We start from the raw sequence: 21,765 nt of genomic DNA, 5'->3' as shown, positions 1-21,765 counted from the left end.
GTTGTATAAGTTTATCATTATAGTTTTATTATTAGAATTATTCAACAATTAAATTTACAATGCTCATTGTAAGGTTAAGAACATCAGACCAAAACTTTCAAACAAAAGATTTTCATTTAATAATATTTTATCGTCATGTAGATTTCATTTATCATTGTATGTAGGCCCTATGTATGTTTCACATTTTATCTGAAATGAAGATCATGTCTGAGTCACTTGGCCAAGCTTTGTAGCCTGGTCGTCTTGACCTCTTTCCAGCAGACAGACAAATTTCAGCACATTTTGTAGGATCAAACAGTTCCAGGGAGGGCCCCTCTGTGCTGATCCGAATTAGTAGGGCCCTATAAAATCCGTTTTATTTTTTCCCAAATTCCGTTTTATTTTTTCCCAAATTCCGTTTTTTCCGGTTTTATTTTTGGGATTTCAGGTTTTTTTTTTACCCTTTACTGTAATTTTAGTCGTAAAAAGAGTGTTTTTAATGTTAATGATTAAAATGTACACAAATACAATAGGAATGACCCTAAATTTATTGAGGTAACAAACAAAATTCTCATTTTAAGAGATGTTAAATGTGGTTTGGTTTGTTTACATTAGTGAATGTATTAGGCTAACTATCATGAACCACGAGCAATACATTTGTTACTGTATTTATTAATCTTTGTTAATCTTAGTTAACCCTAACCCTGTATTTTTAATGTTACTTCTCACACAGTGCATTAAGCTAACTAATGTTAACAAATACAACTTTTCATTTAAATAATGTAGGCTACTAAATGGTGAAATTAACATTAATAAAGATTAATAAATGCTGTAGAAGTGCAGTTTATTAATAGTTATACTACAGGGCCGTTGAATGCTTGAATCTGATTGGTTGACGAACGTTCTAAGGTGTGCATTATTTTCAGGGAAACGCACGGCTAAAGTAGTTCCAGGCAGGTCTCGACCGCATTACAGTTCCATATCACTTCGCGTAGTTAACGGTAATAACGGAAAATAGGATACAATTCATAACAAGAAAAAGCATTTAGCCCCATGCACTTGATCTGCAATTTTCAATGTCTAGCTTCACAATCAATGGAAACATGCAGTTTAATTTTAATAAATAAAGTATATAGTCCTGTCTATATTATAATCAATAGAAAATTAAACTGAATATAGGCTAAATAAATGGATATCCTGCAGTACGGATTTTTATTGCAGATAATAATAAATAAATAATTATTTATAGGCCCACTTGTTAAAAGGGCTTTGTGTTTCATTTATTTGGCTATAGTCTACTGTCATCTGTCAATGAAAAAAAAAAAAAAAAAGAATGAACGAATTAATTAAAACGAATTAAATTAATAAATAAATAGGCTAATAATACTGACGCACATGCTTTTCTGTCTCATTATTGCAACATCTCTCTCTAATAACTGCATTAATAACTGCATAAAGCCGGGGACACACTTTAAGGCCGGTTATGAATGCAATTTGATACTTATGACTGATCCCAGCTAGCAAAAATTGTGCGGGCCGAAAGCGGCACGATTAAGGCTAAAACACTCGGCCGATCCTCGGCATGAATCTAGGTCCGATTGCTCTGCGAGTGCTCGGTTTTAACGCGGCCCGATTAAGGCTAAAGACACTCGGCCGAGTGCTCGGTTTTAACGCGGCCCGATTGCGGAACCCCGCGTGAGAGCACGTAAGCTCTCCTCCAATCCCGTTCCTTATTTGGGCTTATTCTAATTTTATTGATTTCCATTTATGTCAGGTTAATACTAAAATTGCTTAGCAGCCGTTATTTATGCAAGATAAACAGAAAGTAAAACAGCACAAGGAAGACAGGTTTCATGTTTAATGCATTTTTTATTGAACCACACTACAAAAATAGGATAAACACACACACTTTTTAATAACAGATTTGAATAGAATAGAAATAATATCACAGCATTAATGTAGAATTTAAGGAGTTCAAATACCACTTTCCAATATCAACATTTTTAACTTCGAAACATTTAATTCTGGCCCACTGCGTTTGAGTTGTCTACGCACACACACTTATTAATAACATATTTGAATTGTAAAGAATAGAATAAATATCACATAATTAATGTAGAATCAAGGAGTTCAAATACCATTTTCCAATATCAACATTTTTAACTTTAAAACATTTAATTTTGGCCCACTGCGTTTGAGTTGTCTACGCACACACACTTATTAATAACATATTTGAATTGTAAAGAATAGAATAAATATCACATAATTAATGTAGAATCAAGGAGTTCAAATACCATTTTCCAATATCAACATTTTTAACTTTAAAACATTTAATTTTGGCCCACTGCGTTTGAGTTGTCTACGTTGTCTGCCTGTTCGCCCTCTGGCTTTAGCCACCATCCCTATCAGAGGCTAGCCACAGCCACCTGGTGATGAGGAGCTCCATTTCCTCTTCTGTAGATTCTTTGGTCAGGGCATTGCGGCGGACTGCATCTGAGAAAAACACAAGATAGAAGAGGGCAGCATGACCATGTGATGTTACTCAGCAACCACCAAAACTTAATTTGGATGCAGGGCTCTACACTTAGCCTACATTTCTTTTTAATTTAAAAAGTTTAGGAGCACAGTCAAAAATTTAGGAGCACCTTCTGATCAATGACAAATTAACCTACCCATTATAAGGCGATATTTGATAAAATGACTTGCCGGAGCATTCTTAACTAAATCACAGCCTTTGTGATTTCATGATAGCACTATGCTATATTATGATTGTAAATGATTTTAAATAGATCGCGTAGCCTTAGAAAACGGTGTAATAATGTGGTTCATGGATTCTCGTCTGTGGAATGTGCCACTTCCAGTATTTTGCCGGTTACTCAACACGGGTAAATTGCAATTGAGGATTTTTTTAAATCGAGTACTCAACTTTAATCGAGGAATCGTTACAGCCCTAGTTTCAATGGAGGGTGCACCCATAGACCCTGATCAGGTCAGTCGCACTGGTGCTCCTAAATACTTTGTCACTGTCACACCCAGTAAAAAAATAAATAAATAGGTCGCACTGTAGAGCCCTGGGATGTCACCACAGTGCAGTTATCCAGCACTGACACTCACCCAGAACCACACTTTTAATGAGTCTCGCCAGTGAAGTGTTCATTGCTCTTTTCAGGACCCGCACCACAGTGTCTTTAAGAGTCATGCCTCCGACCATTCCAAGGAGAACAGTCTGAAACAAAGACATGTAACTCGTTAGTTATTTAAGGAATATAGCATGAGTGAGAGTGGGGACTGACTTTTAGGAATGATCTGATTAATGCATAATTTAACTCACCAAATTCTTCTTCTCCTCTGGATTCTTCAATGTCTCCTACAAACATTATAGCTCCTCAATAGTTGAAAGTGGGAGCCCAAAATGTGTTGGGTCTGGCGTGAAGTCTGGAACTGCTGGAGATTTGTAGGAGCTGCATCAGGATGAGCAACTGCTGCTCTCTGACAGAATCAAGCTGGATGAGGATCTCCTTAGCAATTGCTGTAAGACACAAGAAAAAGCAGGCATAACAGATTAGTAGCAAAACATTGTACGTAGATATGTCAGAGTAAACCGAGAGAGATCACTTTGTAGAATTCCTACCTGTAGGCACAGCTAGCCTCCCGAGAAGACCTGTTTTTTGTGTCTTCCATGGTTGTGTTGACATTTCTGCCTTTATAACTGGGGGGATTATAATCAGAGGAAGGTTAAGTTTAAAATAAAAATGTTAAAATGTAAATATACTGTCATAAAGTAAATATATTTTTCTCCTGGTCCTTATTTTAAATAAATAAATAAAAATATCAATAATTATCGATAGATATGAAACGCTTATATCATGATACAGTTCTCAGCCATATTGCCCAACCCTAATGAAGGTAACGTTAGCTAATAAACTTTTCAAACCTGCCTGTACAGACCGCATTTAGCCAAAGGTAATGTTGATGTTAGCTATAAAGTGCGATTTCAGTTTGCGCCATAAAAGTACAACTAGAGGCCAATTCACACCGCAGACAAACGCCAGCAAACACCAACAAAAAAAAGTCACCAAAAGTTGGCCGTTGTATTCAGAATGTTATGAAAAATAATTGTCATGTTCACACTGCCCCAACAGACACCGACAAACTCAAGCACCCACGGAAAAACACGAGATATCCATTCATTTTAGCAATACAAGTAAAAGATTGCAGCTTTCAGACACGATTTTCTTCTCGTTTTATATTGTTAAATGTCGAGAGTGCATCTGTTACAGGCCCCTGTGCAAAAGGCCATTAAATGCATTTCACGACGTCATGTCACAGCGTTGACATGGATCACATAGATCTTCACAACCCAGAACATTAATACACAAAATATTTGCAGCATGAACATATACATCGGAATTACAGGACTCGTGTGCATATTAAGTCGTTGTATCATACCTGTAAAAACAGGAGCAAACGTGTCAGCGTAGCAGCTAATCATAATCCCCAGCAACTGTGAAGTCGCCGGCGCAGCTGCTCCTCTACCGTTATAAGAGTCCTCAGTTCATTTTCATAATAAGAGTCCCGATCTCACTCAGCAACAGACATGACCCAGCTTTCAGCAGACCAAAGTCCCACATCATTTCTCTATTTACATAAGTAAAATAAATATTTTCTTACAGGATCAAAATGTGCACATACTTTAGGACAAAACGTGTTTGTTGCCGTTTGTCTGTGCGGTACGAATTGGCCTTAAGCCAGCTAACATTTGTTCCACTTTATTTTCTTCCACAGATCAAAGACTGTGCTCGTAAATATCATTCACGTAAATTGCATTCAATAAAAATGGTGTCTAGCCTAGCGACTAATTCTTTGCCAACTAGCAGAACGAAAATATGAGCTGCTGCTAGCGCAAAAACAGCGCAGCTAACATTAGTCAATGTTAGCTTCGTTCGCGCCATAAAAGTAGCTTTCATATTACCCCCATTTGCACTACTTTACTCAGACAAAAATTTAATATTGTTGTCCTAATCTTTCTTTTCGTTTCATCTAGGGAAGCACTGTCAAATGAACATGAACAAAGTTTAAACGGATCGATAATAATCAACATTTAATCAGCAACAGTTCGAAATATGTAGGTCGACGTAACTCGATTGAAACTATGCTCGGCGTGAAATGTTGATGCTTTTTAAGGAAATTGAACACAAGACTTACCTCAAGTTCACTGTAATGACGCAGGATCGAAAAGGGATGATTTTAAGTCAGCCGTTGAGTTTTATCTCACCGAAAGTTGTGCACACGTCAGTCAGTGCTGACGCTTGTTGCAGCTTTACTGTTGAAATCGGCTTCATACTGGTAAACGCATCTGAGCCGAGCGCCCAGAGTTTAACCGTCACTGCTGGTAAACATTTGAAATAGCCAGTAAAATGAATTTGAGACTCAGTGTTGCTAACAAGACGTTGTGCATGTAGGCTACCCATCCCATCAACCCAAGTAAACACAGGATAGCTATCTTAAAAATGATGTTGGCCGGTAGAAAAATATTTTGGCCGGCATTTTGTTTCTGTTACCCACCATTGGTAAACGAGCCAAAAGTTAACAAACTTGTAGTATGTATAGATGCCTGCCTGCAGGTGGCAAAGTGACTCGGCCTTATTGCGGTTGCCACTACTCAGCCGATGCGCGACTGCAATATCACCGTGACTGTGCGAGTGATGTCAAGCGCCCATGCATGTTTAAAATACACGTAAAGAATCTTCATGACAACTAAATATTTTTGCTATGGTTATAAATATTAAAGAATGCTCTGTGCAAAATGACACTATTATTATTATTATTATTTTCCGCATATATTTTGTTTTGGACAACGACATTCGACGAGTAACATCCTAAGATACAGTCAGGAATTTACGTCAATTTTAAAATAATTTGTATGTTAATTATTGCTACATTAAAACCATCCTTGATTTAACCTAAGCCGAGTCATTTCCAGAAGTGGTCCAGATCATACAGCAGAGCCGAGTTACCAGTTACGGTGAACATGAATCGGCCCAGTGCTTTACAGCCGTAACAAAAATGCATGTGCCAGAGCGAGCTGCGGGCCACAATCGGCCCGGTTAACACACGCCGATGCCGAGTCTGAGCCGCAGGCGCCGCGGGGCAGCCGAGCTCGGGCCGATTATACATGCTATCTGGGGATAATGCCCAAACGCGCGTTCAGCGCGTTCAGTCTGTGTTCAAAGTCGGTGTTTAAAATCTGCTGCAGTCGATGAAAACAGTCAGAGAATGTGTCAGCTAGTCGTGTGTCCCCAGCTTTAGTCTGCTATCAGTGGCTCAAACCTCCGTTACTAACTCTAAAATGACGTTTTGGTATTAGCAACGGAGGCATTGGACTAGATGCGTAAGAAATTAGTCCTACATACAAGAGCGTTTTAATGACAAAAACTTTACAAACGTCTTGAAATACATAATCTGAACAATGTTTCGAGGTGTGGTAACTGTAGTATAAGCGGAATAATTGACTTCAGGCCGTTGAATTATTAGAAAAATAATGCACACCCTAGGTGAACGGCCACTCCGCTTCGCGTCGTGACCGCATTACCGTCGTCAATTATTCCTTACTTAATGTTCACTGATCTAGTTAACTAGAGTTTAATAAATGGAACTTTATAGTAAAGTGTTACCGATTTTGTTATACACCGAACCGATTCAGTGTTGGACAGATCAGTTGTTTTAACCATTCATTAAAGTGAATCGGTTCAAAGGAGTCATTAGTTCGCGAATCGGACGTATCATTAGCAGACTTGTACGCGTTGTGTGATTATCCCGGCAGTTTTAGGACATCGCACAAGATTTGTCAACACAGAAACCATTTCATCATTGGATAGGTTTTGTTTAGTTTATTGAAAGTGTTTTTTTTATGTCAGCCGAATGGGGGCGGAACGCTTTTCAGAGAAGAAGGAAAGGTAAAAAAGTTTTTTTTTTTTTTTTGCACAATTCACACACAGGGGTAGCCTAATTCAGGAAAAAAAAATATCCGAATGCTCCACGTGAAGCCTCGTTCTTCCGATCTTTTACCATTGTGTCAATTCTCAATTGATTTAGATTAATAAGCGCGAGGGAGTGAGAGAGAGCAAGACAGTTTGAAGACGCGCGCGCGACCGGGCCTCTAGCTCTCTCTGCTCGTTCTTTCAGTAATATGCGATTTTCCTCAGACATACGTTTTTCTCCCACACAAAAACAGAATTTTATTCAAAATGTCAAATTCCGCGTTGACACTATTCCGCGTTAATTTGCCAATTCCGCGATTCCGTGATCACGGAAATTATAGGGCCCTAAAATAGTTCGTGTGTGGGCTCTGTAGTTTTTTGTATGAGGCTACAGACTAACTACTGAAGATTTAGGCCTAAATAACTGATCTCCCGGTAATATAGTGTCCTACTCTGCCCCTCCTCATGATGATGTATTTGCAGCTGTTTCTATAGAAAAATGCTGTGTCACTCGCACGAGTGCGCCCAAATATTTTTTCACGTTCGCACGCCGAAATATTTACTCGCATGTGCGAGTGAAATGGGCGCACTGTAGAGCCCTGGTTTAAACACTACCATAGCCTGTATCCACTTTTATGTCCTCAAACGCTCGTTTTTTGGGGTCGACGGCTTATGAAAACTTATTTCTGGGTTTCTTAGCTTGTTTGCTGTACACCTTGTCACATAGCAGCTTTTAGGCATTATGCTGTCTTTTGTTAGAAGCAAGAAATGACAAGGAGGCAGCCTCTCGCAATGCAAAGTCAATGGAGACGGTTGGATTGTTTTCCCCCTTGGTGGGCGTGGTCTTCAGATTATGACGCGTTGCGCTCTGTCTCTATGATTAACATAAACACAGGGGCGGCTGGCCAATAGAGGGCGCTAGGACTTTTTCACAGAGCACTGGTATCATGCAGTTTGTGTTAAATTGTGTTTGGGTGGTTAATACTAATAATTATTTTATTTGTAATATTATTATTATTATTCGTTTTACAAAGATATGTAAAGGCAGTGGTTCTCAAACCGTGAGGTGACAGAAGGGGGTGCGGGAACAAAATGCTGAATTTTGCCGTTCCTTTAACGTTAATACTACCTCATCTTAAAATAAGATTTAAACTGAGCATGCATTTCTCTCAGGTTAAATGCTGTAAATACATGACATACGATCAAATTACCTAATCTTTTGCGGTCAAAACTTTCTGCATTAAGCAGCGTGTGGCTACATGACAGGTCTCGTGCAGATTGCTGCCTCGGCAAATCGCGCTATACTGCCGTTCTCGACAATGTACGTTACCTTTGTAAAAGTAGGGATTTAAGTTAGCACTTACTAGCAGGAAGAACAAGTATAGACACAGGCTGAGCATGGAGATCAATATAATTCAAACTCTCTTCGATACAAAGACATACCCTGTGTGAGTTCCTGTGTTTAATGTTGATCACATTATATGAAGATCCACACGATTGCGAATGTGACATTGATTTTATACAACAGTTCAACAAATGAAATATTAATATTAAGTGATGTTCATTTTCAACACAGTTGTCAGTATTTTTACAATAATCTAGATGTACCGCATGGCGGTACAAAATATGACCGCCGCTCAGGCCTGCACTGGCTTTCCACAAAAATAAATGACGTGGAGCAATTTGGCTGTATTGCGTGTTTATGTATATACCTAAAAAAAGTAGTAGTATGTGCATGTCTGTCTGTGTGTGTGTGTGTGTGTGTGTGTGTGTGTGTGTGTGTGTTTGTGTATGTGTGTGAGTCTCTGTGTGTGTATGTGTGTGTGTGTCTGTGCGTGTCTGTGCGTGTATGTATGCGTGCATACATGTGTGTGCGCGTGTGTGTTTGTGTGTGTGTCTGTGCATGTGGATTTGTATGTGTGTGTATGGGTGTGTGTCTGTGCGTGTGGATGTCAGTGTGTGTGCATGCTTGCGTTTGTTTGTATTCCTGCATGTGTGTGTGTGTGTGTGACAGTTTGGGTTGCCAACTTCAGAAAAGGAAAATGCGGGACAATCGTGGTTATTTATAGGAAAATGAGGGACACTCAAAATATTTGTACTGTATCACACAGTGTACGTCATTTCAGTGTCTGCAGTTAAGTTTGTGTTTAAAAGGTTATCAGACATAAACACATTTGTATTGCTTAACCTATTTATGTATTTAATTCTAAAAATAATTTAATGTCATACATGAAACAAGTCACATTACAAACAAACCATAGTTCAAAATAACAGCATTTATCTAAAATAGAAAGCTTTTTTAACATTATACACTAGGCTTACAGTTCAAAAGTTTGGGGTTAGTAAGATTATTTTTTGGGAAAAAAAATAAAGAAAGTAATTGCCTACTTATATTCAGCAAGGATGCATTACATTAATCAAAAGTGACAGTTAAGATAATGTTACAAAAGCTTTCTATGTACTTTCTAAAAGCTTTAAAACATTAATAATAATCAGAAATGTTTTTTGAGCATATTATTCCCTCAGGTAGATTACATGTTTTCTTGCGTGGCTGGATGTTAGACCCATGAACAATAATCACGTTGTTTGCATTCGCCAAAATTGATTAGCCGAAATCAAAACGTGGACAGTGAAAGGAAATTACCGTTAGCGCGAGACGAGTCCGGCTTGAAGCGGAAGCGACCAGACGGCAGAGGATGTTCACAAATCAAACAATGATTTGTCTCAAAACAGTGATTAAAAAAAGCTGTGATTGGATGATGACAGGTGTCGGTGATCATTCTCAAGTGTCGTGGTCAGCACTGCTGCTGTTGCTGTTGTATCAGTCAGTGGTTTATCAGCTTGTCAAAAAACGGGACACGGGAGGTCACGCACATGACAAATAAATTAGGCCCAAAATACGGGACGTCCCGCCTAATTCGGGACAGTTGGCAACCTTAGTGACAGTATCATCCTAAACCAGCAACCCTTCGCTCAACACCACCATCTACAGGCCGATGAGTGTACAGTCACTAAATGTGCACATAAATGAATTTATTTTATACCCCCCCATGGATGAAATTCTACGAAACTTAGCATACCCCCAGAGGATGTCAAGTTAATCATACACATGAAATATGGTGCAGTTATGAACATCTCAACTGAAGATAGAGGCAATTAAAGCAGAATAATATTGCATTTTCATTTTTTATGGGAGGGGTGCAAATCAAAAATGAGTGATTATGGGCTAGGCTGATGTGGGCCCTTAAGAGCAACATACCATAAAAATTTCTTCATCCTCGGTGCCACGGTTCAGGTAGTTATTTAGGAAAAACTGCATTTTTTGGGTTTGGGGGGGCCCAGCGCGGGAGGGGAGTGGCCCCCGGGGACCAAACGAAATGTTTCCGTAAAAGTCTAGTGGGGCTACATGCCCACCGAATTTCATGTTCCCCGGTGTTTCGGTGTCCCTGGTATCATTGACGGAAAATTCAGTAGATTGACGGGAAAAAAAAACTAAAAAACTTTGACAATCGATTATGGGCTAGGTTGATGTGGGCCCTTAAGACCAACATACTTTGCAAATTTCTTCATCCTCGGTGCCACGGTTCAGGTAGTTATTTAGGAAAAACTGCATTTTTTGGGTTTGGGGGGGCCCAGCGCGGGGGGGGGAGGGGCCCCCGGGGACCAAACGAAATTTTTCCGTAAAAGTCTAGTGGGGCTACATGCCCACCAAATTTCATGTTCCCCGGTGTTTCGGTGTCCCTGGTATCGTTGACGAAAAATTCAGATGACGAAAAAAAAAAAAAAAAAAAAACTTTGACAATCGATTATGGGCTAGGCTGATGTGGGCCCTTAAGACCAACATACCATAAAAATGTCTTCATCCTCGGTGCCACGGTTCAGGTAGTTATTTAGGAAAAACTGAATTTTTTGGATTTGGGGGGGCCCAGCGCGGGGGGGGGGGAGTGGCCCTCGGGGACCAAACGAAATTTTTCCGTAAAAGTCTAGTGGGGCTACATGCCCACCAAATTTCATGTTCCCCGGTGTTTCGGTGTCCCTGGTATCGTTGACGAAAAATTCACGGGGGGCCCAGCGCGGGGAGGGGAGTGGCCTCCGGGGACCAAACGAAATTTTTCTGTACAAGTCTAGTGGGGCTACATGGCCACCAAATTTCATGTTCCCCGGTGTTTCGGTGTCCCTGGTATCGTTGACGAAAAATTCACGGGGGGCCCAGCGCGGGGGGCGGGAGTGGCCCCCGGGGACCAAACAAAATTTTTCCGTAAAAGTCTAGTAGACCAACATACCATAAAAAATTCTTCATCCTCGGTGCCACGGTTCAGGTAGTTATTTAGGAAAAACTGCATTTTTTGGATTTGGGGGGGCCAGCGCGAGGGGGAGGGGCCCCCGGGGACCAGACGAAATTTTTCCGTAAAAGTCTAGTGGGGCTACATGCCCACCAAATTTCATGTTCCCCGGTGTTTCGGTGTCCCTGGTATCATTGACGAAAAATTCACGGGGGGCCCAGCGCGGGGGGGGGGGAGTGGCCCCCGGGGACCAAACGAAATTTTTCCGTAAAAGTCTAGTGGGGCTACATGCCCACCAAATTTCATGTTCCCCGGTGTTTCGGTGTCCCTGGTATCGTTGACGAAAAATTCACGGGGGGCCCAGCGCGGGGGGGGGAGTGGCCTCCGGGGACCAAACGAAATTTTTCCGTAAAAGTGTAGTGGGGCTACATGCCCACTAGGGCTGAACGATATATCGTTATCGTATCTATATCTAGATATGAACTTTCAAGATATTACTATCGAAAAAAGCAACGATATAGACGATATAGATTTCCCCTCTCCGCGCTCGCCCTGCATACAACTCTGGCAGTCACAACAAACATCAGTTTTACGAGTGCCCTTGAATGCACCGCTAAAGCCAGCGCGCACACACTACCAGGGACGTGGGAACTATATTGTGAGAGGGGGGGCGGCGTTTCCATGGTGACGCGTCATTGCTTGTCACGTGACACACCGCAGCAGCAACAGCGCTGAATGAATGATGATCTGCTTTTATGTAATTTTTCCTTTTTTATTCAGAATATTAACAAATGTGTTAGCTATGGCATGAAATATCTGATATTCCGATTGTCAAATACATGCAAGTGGAAGTATATTGTTGTTTAAACACCTTTATAACGATTGCGTTAGTTGAGCTGTATGCGCGATGGGCGCCGCCGTGTTAGTTTGTGCCGCAGACGCAGTTCAGAGAATCGGATCTGTTGGATTTACAACCTCTATGTTTACAACACGTGAATTCATCCACTTCTCCCGAAATACTTAAAAGTAAGTGGCTGGTGAACTGGGAATAGAATAGAGTAAACATTGAAGTTACTTACACAATGTGTATCTGATATGAATAAAACGTGTCGAATTGTAATGGAAAGGATTATTATTACCTCTTCCATAGACATAGGTGTGTATTTTACAAACTCTAAATGTATTGTTTTTTTAGTACTTACGTAGTCATATCGTATTGTATCGATATCGAGATATCTGGCATGAAAATCGAGATATGAAATTTTGTCCATATCGTTCAGCCCTAATGCCCACCAAATTTCATGTTCCCCGGTGTTTCGGTGTCCCTGGTATCGTTGACGAAAAATTCACGGGGGGCCCAGCGCGGGGGGGGAAGTGGCCCCCGGGGACCAAACGAAATTTTTCCGTACAAGTCTAGTGGGGCTACATGGCCACCAAATTTCATGTTCCCCGGTGTTTCGGTGTCCCTGGTATCGTTGACGAAAAATTCACGGGGGGCCCAGCGCGGGGGGGGAGTGGCCTCCGGGGACCAAATGAAATTTTTCCGTACAAGTCTAGTGGGGCTACATGGCCACCAAATTTCATGTTCCCCGGTGTTTCGGTGTCCCTGGTATCGTTGACGAAAAATTCACGGGGGGCCCAGCGCGGGGGGGGAAGTGGCCCCCGGGGACCAAATGAAATTTTTCCGTACAAGTCTAGTGGGGCTACATGGCCACCAAATTTCATGTTCCCCGGTGTTTCGGTGTCCCTGGTATCGTTGACGAAAAATTCACGGGGGGCCCAGCGCGGGGGGGGAAGTGGCCCCCGGGGACCAAACGAAATTTTTCCGTACAAGTCTAGTGGGGCTACATGGCCACCAAATTTCATGTTCCCCGGTGTTTCGGTGTCCCTGGTATCGTTGACGAAAAATTCACGGGGGCCCCAGCGCGGGGGGGGAAGTGGCCCCCGGGGACCAAACGAAATTTTTCCGGAAAAGTCTAGTAGACCAACATACCATAAAAATTTCTTCATCCTCAGTGCCACGGTTCAGGTAGTTATTTAGGAAAAAATGCATTTTTTTGGGTTTGGGGGGGCCCAGCGCGGGGGGGGAGTGGCCCCCGGGGACCAAACGAAATTTTTCCGTACAAGTCTAGTGCGGCTACATGCCCACCAAATTTCATGTTCCCCGGTGTTTCGGTGTCCCTGGTATCGTTGACGAAAAATTCAGTAAGGTGACGAAAAAAAAAAAAAAAAAAAACTTTGACAATCCCTATATGACCGCTTTCGCTAGCTACGCTAGCGGCGGTCATAATTAATAGCTCCAATGAAAGCCACAGCAGAACTGCAGCACACAGCAATGATTGTGAACGAATCTTTAGAGTCAATGATTCAATGATTAATTGATAAATACAGCCACTTGCTTCGTTACTGAATGAATGACTCGATGACTCATCACCTACTGGTGGTTTTAAATTAATATTTAAAAGCATCACTTCGTTTTTTACCATCATTGCATATTTATCAATTTAACTTTTTTTTTTTTTATTCAAAGCATTATTTATTTTATAAAGGTATTTGTAAAGGTAAAAATGCACTTGAAAAAAATCGATTTAAGGGGGCAAATATTGTCCCTTACTGAGAAAGGTGCAACTGAAGAGTGGGGGTACGCCGAAGGATATTAAAGCCTCTTGGGGTACAACCAGTGGTTAAATTGGCTTTTGTAGGGAGGGGGAGCCCTTATTTACAGTGGTCATCATTAAAAATGATTTTTTTTTTTGTAATGCTAGATAGGCCTATATATAAACACCATTTAGCATTTAATGTTTTGAGGTTAATTTTGAATTAGTCAGATGTTAGATAATTATATGCTTTTTAAATATTTTATTTTTAAATATCAAATTGGTGTAAAAAAAATCTGAACATTTTAGTAACTAAGCAGAATTGTATTAGGTTTAGTAACAACAATTTATATTGTTTACATGGTACAATTTCTGATAAGCTACTTTTTTTATTGCTTGACACATATGATTTCAATTCAGTTCAGTGCTTGTGATTTGATTCAATATTGACTCATTTGGATAAATATTAGGTAGGCTACACAAGATAGGCACTCCTTTTTCTCAAGACAAAAAAAGGTGGATTCCAGGAAGAAAATGTAGTAAAACTTTAAAATTGGTCAAAAATACAACATTTGTATCATGTAATATACACAGACACTCATATTTTTATTTTGCTTTTGATTAGTTTAACTGTTAAAGTAATACATTAGAAGTAGACATTAGGCTACATACTGTATTAAGCCTTTCGATAGCCTACTGTAAAGTAAAAAAGAGAATTTGGCGCCATTAAATAATCCCCAAACAGCTGTAAAAATCAAACAAAAATATTATATTTAATTCAAAGTGTTTTATTACTGTTTCTAAACTACATTGGCACAATCATAAGAGATGAACCAGTCAAAAGATCTTTGCAAGCAAACACAAAGTTTTTTTTGGTGAACGCTATACAAAACTTTTCTGAGAGAACGCAAAAGCATTGAAATATTTTTTTTCCCTAACTCATATTTTTTACATGACCATGTCCCTTTGGGGCTTCCGTAGATCACCAGTAATCCTGGGGCACGTTCAAGTTCAAAACGGTGCGCAACATTTTGCTACGGTTTCCGGGTTGAACGTCATGTTTCCTGGAAACGGTGTGCAACGGGGTTTGAGATACGCTTTCTCTTGTTTGGTGGGTGTGTCAGAACTGCAGTCCAATCAGCAGCAACATGTATATAAAGCACGCGGTATTAAAGTGAACTCGCACAATGGGTTCAAGGAAAGTAATTTACAAATGTGTTCGCTGCAGCTCGGTATACGCAACAACTGAGGATATTAGAAGACATGTTTGTCGTAAGTTGTATTGTAAAAATATAGGATATCAACATAATGATGTAGTTGTTTATATTTTTAGCTTCATTGCAAGTGTATGACATTTGGTATAGAAATAAACAATGGTAATAAAGTGCTTTTCCTAAAAATGAGAAAGAAAACACAGGGTATTAAAACAGTATGAACTACAAATAAAGTCAGTATGTGAGGCTAAATAGATGTTTTAGTCTGAATTAGGTAATATGTGTGCTTCAGTTTCAGCAATCCCTTCACTCGATTGGGATGTTCTCTTTTGTTCTGGGCGGCAAGTGCGGTAACTGTAACATCGGGCATATTTTGTAGTAAAACACATATTTATACCGACTCCAAAAATTCTTCAGAAAGAATGGCCTTCTCAGCTGCCATAGTTGCAACTCTTGCGTCATCAGAACAGTGTGTTCAATGCATCACCGTTTCTGTTTAAAAACCGTTGCCCAAAAGCTCCTGCATGGTGTGTTGTGGCCCCGAGGAGGCGGAGCTGCGCTCCGATGCGCTCCGGCCCAATTTAACCTATGGGTACAACTCTAAAAAGTTTGAGAACCACTGGGACTGGGTTAAGGAATAGAACAAAATAAACATCAAAGCACAATACACATACCAAGGGCAGAAAGTAGGCCTAATACTCCCATGGTTACCAGACTATTGAAACCGGCTGAAAATGACAGCCCCACCTAAGATATTTTTCACCAGCCGCCACTGCATAAACACGATTTCAAGTTATGCACACCCCAACAATTCCCAAAATTATCACCTATTAAAACATAGCACGCTTACCTACAACCACCGTCAACACCAGCAAACAAAAGGGGGAAACGGCGTGATGCATCCCAGGTAACAGCCAATCAGCCTTTAAATAGAAGATACTACTTGCTGATAGGCAAACGCTGCTGTCAATCACCTAATCCCGTTACAAAAGTGATTTTGATTTTTTCCGGTGAATGAATTTATTTAATAGACAAAAACTCAACAGCATTAAAATGCAAAGAAATTAGTGTAGAGTGTCAGTTCCTCTGAGATCAGATGAGTTCACACAGCTAATAGCGGCACACACAGTTTAGGACAGGGATCTTCACGAGAGACACAATAGACACATGTTAGCTGTAACTTCACTCACACACAAAGCACAGTTTAATCCTTTGTTTCATTTCTGTTTTTCATAATACTTGCATGAAATTATTAAAAGAACAGTTTTGGCTTGTCAAATAACATTAAAAACATTCAATATATTGTTTAAATATAGTTTAGTTTTTTTATCATATACATTTTTTATTATATTAAATACATTTATGATTTGCTTTCTCATGGGATACTCTGCAATTATCTTTTCGGTAATTCGTGTTTTTTATACAATTGCTAGGACTTATTTCTCAGTACTTTTTCAAAACTTGTCACACAGTTCTTTCATCTTTTTCAGCTTTCATCTTTTCACACACATTTCACAATATTTATTCTTTATTTAAAAGGGACAGTGCACATTAATTAACATGAGCACTCGTGTCCATCATAAATGCCAGATTTAGTCATACAGGCTCATTTTCATCTGTAGCCCCCGGCAGTTGATGATAAAGAAAAGTCCATAAGTCCATAAAACATGGAAAATCATATAAAAGCACATTCCAGCAAACAAAGCCATAACCACAGCATATTAACACAAACACAAAATGACTTTAAATATGAGACAGAAATAAACCACTACCCCAAATTATGAAGAAATGTTTGATTACCTAATAACCACTGTTTTATTGATCAGAAGTAAAGGATGTAATATTTCATAATTCTGTAGGTTCAGTTTTCCAGGTGTGTGCTGCTCTATAGGAAAAGGCTGACTGCCCAAAAGCACTTCTTCTATGTGTTATTGTCCAATCTCCTCTAGTAGATGAGTTATGATTCTGTCTAATAAACTCATTAAGTGGAGGTGGAGCCATACCATGCTAAATGTTATACACAGGAAAAATATCTGCAAATGTAATAATATTTTCCCAGTTTAAAAGATCATATTTAGTTAAAGTTTTACAATGATGATTTACATTTAGACCTTTTAATCAATATTTTCAAAACTTGCTAGAGTGTGGGTTAGTATTTATAATTAGATATAAAACAGTAGAAATCTATTGAATGTCTCCTTTTAGCTAAATGTGTGTGTGTTCCTACTTAATCATATCTTAGGGACACATTTGTGCATTATATATAAGGAACTGCTCAATAACAGCATTAATAAGTGTGTGTGTTTGACAGGTTTCTCTGCTCTCCACATAATAATGCTGATTCTCTGTATCTCTGCATCTGGATCTGCACTTCTGCTCTGCTGTCTGATCTACTGCAGATCTCCGACTGAAGGTACAGTTATAACAGGAACATATTCTGATTTATTCAGTGGGAAAATATTATTATTATTATTTAAACCTAATAATAATAATATCATCATCATAATAATGAGTGTTTATTGAGTGTGTAAATCTAACAGCTGCTGCTGATTTTACTATGGTAATATTTACAGTTTAGAAAAAGTCAAGAAGTCAAAAGTTTGTTTTAGATGATGAGTTTAATTAATGTGAGCTATCATTAGTCATTAATATTTTGACAAATACAACACCAAGATGAGATAAGACATACATTATAAAACATAAAGACATTTCTGGCAGCAGATATTAAAGTATTGTTGAATTCATATCATCAAATGTGTTACTAGTAGCTAAACTCATGAACACTATAGCAAAACCTATAGACAGATTGCTCATCAGTATTGTGTACAGTAATGGGGGAAAGATTACTCTATTTTATTTTTGTGAAGTGTGTTTTTGTGGTTCTGATTTGCATAATTTTTCTGATTCATCATTGTCAATAGATTCAAAGCATTTTTTCACTTTAAAATGATGCTTCAGATCACTAGAGTAATTAGTGATGCATTTTATGACCATCTTTAGAGTAAAATAAAGACAATCACACACATCTCAGACACATTAATGATGTGATTAGTAATTAGTTGGTAATTCTTTATAATTTGTCATAGTTAGTTGATGGTTATTAATGAGGCTAATGTCATTCCGTAATTATTGATTACCTAATATGGAATTATCTCAGTCCTAAATTTGAGATTAATATCAGTAGTTGAAGTGTTAATGTAGAACTACTCATTAGTCCTGCGCTACTTCCTAGTTACAGATTAATGACGGACCGTTATTCTCAAGTGTTTCCAAAATGTGTTGACCACCAATGTGAGTGTGACTGTGATCTGACATGATGCAGTTTTATTCTACAGAGACCAAAAGCACAGTGACCTCGAGACCTCCGGTGATTTAATCACTGTCAGTGTGAACAAAACATGCTCATGTCTTTCTGACAGTCACAGAACATCTGGCTGTATATGCAGCTGTATTACATATTAAATTATTATTACTGTATTAACAGAAAAGAAAAGAGCAACTCTTCTATCCTTGATCAGTGTTCAGTTATTTATAATATTATGTTTCATTCAGTTATAAATGTAATGGCCAGAAAGAACAGAGATGTGTGTTTTAAATAAAACTGAATGACTGATAATGATAGTTGAAATAATGATTAAATGTAATAATTCCTGATGAACTGATCATGTGTTATTGTGTCTCTTCTCTCAGACACAGTCTTTCGTCTTCAGATGTTTCTCGTCTTCTGTCCAAATATTCTGATGTTTCTTGCTTTTGTCCTCTGGGGTTTTTCTGAAGGTCAGTGTTTCAGGACTGATGGTTTATCAATGCATTATGATTATTCATATATGTGTGTAGATGTACAGTAATGTGTGGTTGTGTTTCAGGATCTGTGTTTGAGTCGGTCTCTTGTTCTGCTCTTTATTTCCTGAGGCCTCTCATGTTGCTCTGGACGGCTCCATATATCAATAACTTCACAGGTATGGCTGATTTATTATTATTTATATATTAATATAGTATATGAATTATGATACACAATGAATTTTACATTAAAAATGTTTCAGTGTTGTACTGACATTTGTGTTTCATTGTGTTGCTGTTGTAAATTATATTGTGGATTCATTTATTTTATCTTTTCTGTTTTACAGGCAAAATTAAAACATGGATTAAACGGTTAAGTTTTAGAACAGAATATTTTGTTTTCTCAGCAGTTTTTTACTCAGGTAAATGCATCCAAATGTAAATCCACAGTCATTATCATAAACACATTAATGCACATTAACAGTTGAACAATAATTACATTTAAATGATGTAATATTCTCAATATCCAGCAGGAAATCTTAAAAACATGACATTAATACTGTGAAGTGTCTTGTGTTACTGTTGTGTTGTCTGAACACATCTACATAATCTACACCGGTTCATTATGAAAACAGTGCATTAACTGTTACAGTCGACATCATGCTAGTGACTGAGACTGAAGCTAAAGCTACTTCTGAATATCATCTCAGCATGTGTCAGGGTCATGTCAGGGTCAGGGGTCATCATCAGCACAAAGGTCAAAAGTCACGATCAGAGACTGTGTTGTAATGTTGTGTATAAAAGCATCTGTTTAAATTGTTTATATAATTCCTCTGATCTGTATTAATATTTAGTTTTTCTATTTTAGTAATAGTTGTTGTTTCTCTTCCTTTATTCCAGTTCTGTTTAAATCTGCCTATGACAAAAGTCTGAATTACGCTGGATTTGAAGGTGTGATGATTATAGTCCTCTTTATAATGGCGCTCCTGCTAAACCTCCTCTATATTATTTACTGTAAGTATTTCCTTCCATCAAGAGTCAGTGACAGATATGAGCTGTGAAATCATGTTTTACCAGATTAATGGAGTTAAAGTTACAAAATATACAAACCATAATATCAGCCCTGATTTATCAGTTAATTCCGTTAGACAAGGCCAGTTTATAAAGCAGATTTTATTCGCATACTCAAGAGTTTTACATGAGAAAGAGAGAAAAATAAAAGTGATGAAAGAATAGAAGAAAAAAAGAAAGTCAAATAAATCAAAGTGTATATTTTAAAATGTGTGAAATGAGTAATAAAGAAAGTGACGGTCCATTAAAGGACATAAACTGAGATGATGGTGTGAATCAGCAGGTAAAGTCATGAGTTTATCAAGTCTTTAGTTTCTTCAGTCTCAGGCCATCGAGTGATTTAAACACAGGACAGATTCTCCTGCGATCCACAGGATACTCAATTATCCATGATAGCACACCATATTAACATTACATTAGTGACGTTATACAGACGTGTGTGTGTTTCTGTCTTTACCGCTCTCCCTCACACACTCTCTCAGCTCTTCATCTTCTCTTCAGGATTACACACACTCTCTTATTGACATGATTTCTGAGGCGTTCGATCCCTCATGCCATTGATTCTCTGATTCACGCTCGTGGAAAACCTGGAATTAACAGGAGATTTTCAAATTGTGAATCAAATCATGGAAATTAATGACATAATAGTGAAATATGGAATAGTTTTGCTCATTAGTTTTGCTGTAACATATGTTTATCAGCATGTTGCAGTGTTTGTAGTTTTCCAGGTATCCTGTATGTATAGTTGAGGTTATACGTTTACACACAGCTGGGAGAATCTGATAAATGTTATAAATGTATATATATAGTTCACAAGTTTGGGATCGCTCATATTTTTTTTAATGTTTTCAAAAGAAGTCTTTTCTGCTCACCAAGGCTGCATTTATTTCATAAAAATACAGTAAAACAGTGACATATTATTCCACTGTAAATCCGTTGTTCTCTGTGTGAATATACAATAAAGTGTAATTTATTCCTGTGATCAAAGCTGAATTATCAGCATCATTACTCCAGTCTTCAGTGTCACATGATCCCTCAGAAATCACTCTAATATGAGGATTTGATGATCAAGACACATTTATGATTATTATCAGCATCATTACTCCAGTCTTCAGTGTCACATGATCCTTCATGAAGACTCCGGAGCTTTAGACAACAGAGACTGAAAGTAAGACACGCGCAAGTGACGCAACCCATCAACACATAGCAACACATAACAACCAAAGCAACCCATAGCAACGCGTTGGCAACGACACCTCATGCTGACAGAAACGTAAACATAAACGTGAAATTAGGCTACTAATAATCAAATGCATTTTGTTTTATTGACCACAATATTATCATTGATATTTGTTTGAGAGGGACACTTTTGATTAATATCTCGAGTCACTTATTTTATTACTAAACATCTGGAAAATCTTCTGCACAGCTATTATTTGTTGATTTTAGTTCTGCTTTTAATGCAATTAAGCCCCACCTTTTAATGAATTATTGTTTAATTAAGTGGTACTTTTCATTTGCGACTCGATCACACTTTATCAGAGCTATGAAGTAGAAGCACAGGCATGGGCGCCGTATAGGGGGGGAAAGTTAGGACAATGTTCATTATCTCAACAAAAGCTCTCGTGATTACAGTTTTTTATTTATTACAGTGTATAATTGCAGAGATTTATTATGGAGATATTTATTACTCGTCTTTATTACAGTATTTGTCAGCTGAATATACAGTAGATAATAACTGGATCAACAGAAACAATAATCATTTCTGCAGTAAAACACTGAATCTCTTCACACGACTCACACACTTATTATAATGCTGTAAATGTGTGTAATATTACGTGGTTTTGATTCAGTATATATT

At 38.5% G+C, this 21,765-nt stretch overlaps 1 protein-coding gene and 1 long non-coding RNA gene across 2 annotated transcripts in view; one reads left to right on the top strand and one right to left on the bottom strand.

Moving 5' to 3' along the window:
• The window catches only part of LOC311079114 (uncharacterized protein), a 65,402-nt gene that overhangs the window by 14,777 nt on the left and 28,860 nt on the right, over positions 1-21,765 (top strand). Inside the window, exons 4-8 of the mRNA XM_084108311.1 lie at positions 17,365-17,466; positions 18,744-18,830; positions 18,920-19,012; positions 19,181-19,255; positions 19,734-19,847. Of these exons, the coding sequence (XP_083964437.1) occupies positions 17,365-17,466; positions 18,744-18,830; positions 18,920-19,012; positions 19,181-19,255; positions 19,734-19,847 (471 nt within the window). The remainder of the gene's footprint in view (positions 1-17,364; positions 17,467-18,743; positions 18,831-18,919; positions 19,013-19,180; positions 19,256-19,733; positions 19,848-21,765) is intronic.
• On the bottom strand, positions 2,407-3,466 carry LOC311094138. Its single transcript, XR_014608573.1, has 3 exons — positions 3,311-3,466; positions 3,094-3,205; positions 2,407-2,472 (listed from the first exon to the last, which is right to left on the bottom strand). It is a non-coding gene; the product is annotated as an uncharacterized lncRNA (long non-coding RNA).

This window comes from Abramis brama, assembly GCF_963993115.1.
Source record: "Abramis brama genome assembly, chromosome: 1".
In the NCBI taxonomy this organism is placed as follows: domain Eukaryota; kingdom Metazoa; phylum Chordata; class Actinopteri; order Cypriniformes; family Leuciscidae; genus Abramis; species Abramis brama.
The sequence above is the reverse complement of the archived record's forward strand: the minus strand, read 5'-3'. Positions and strand labels throughout refer to the sequence as shown.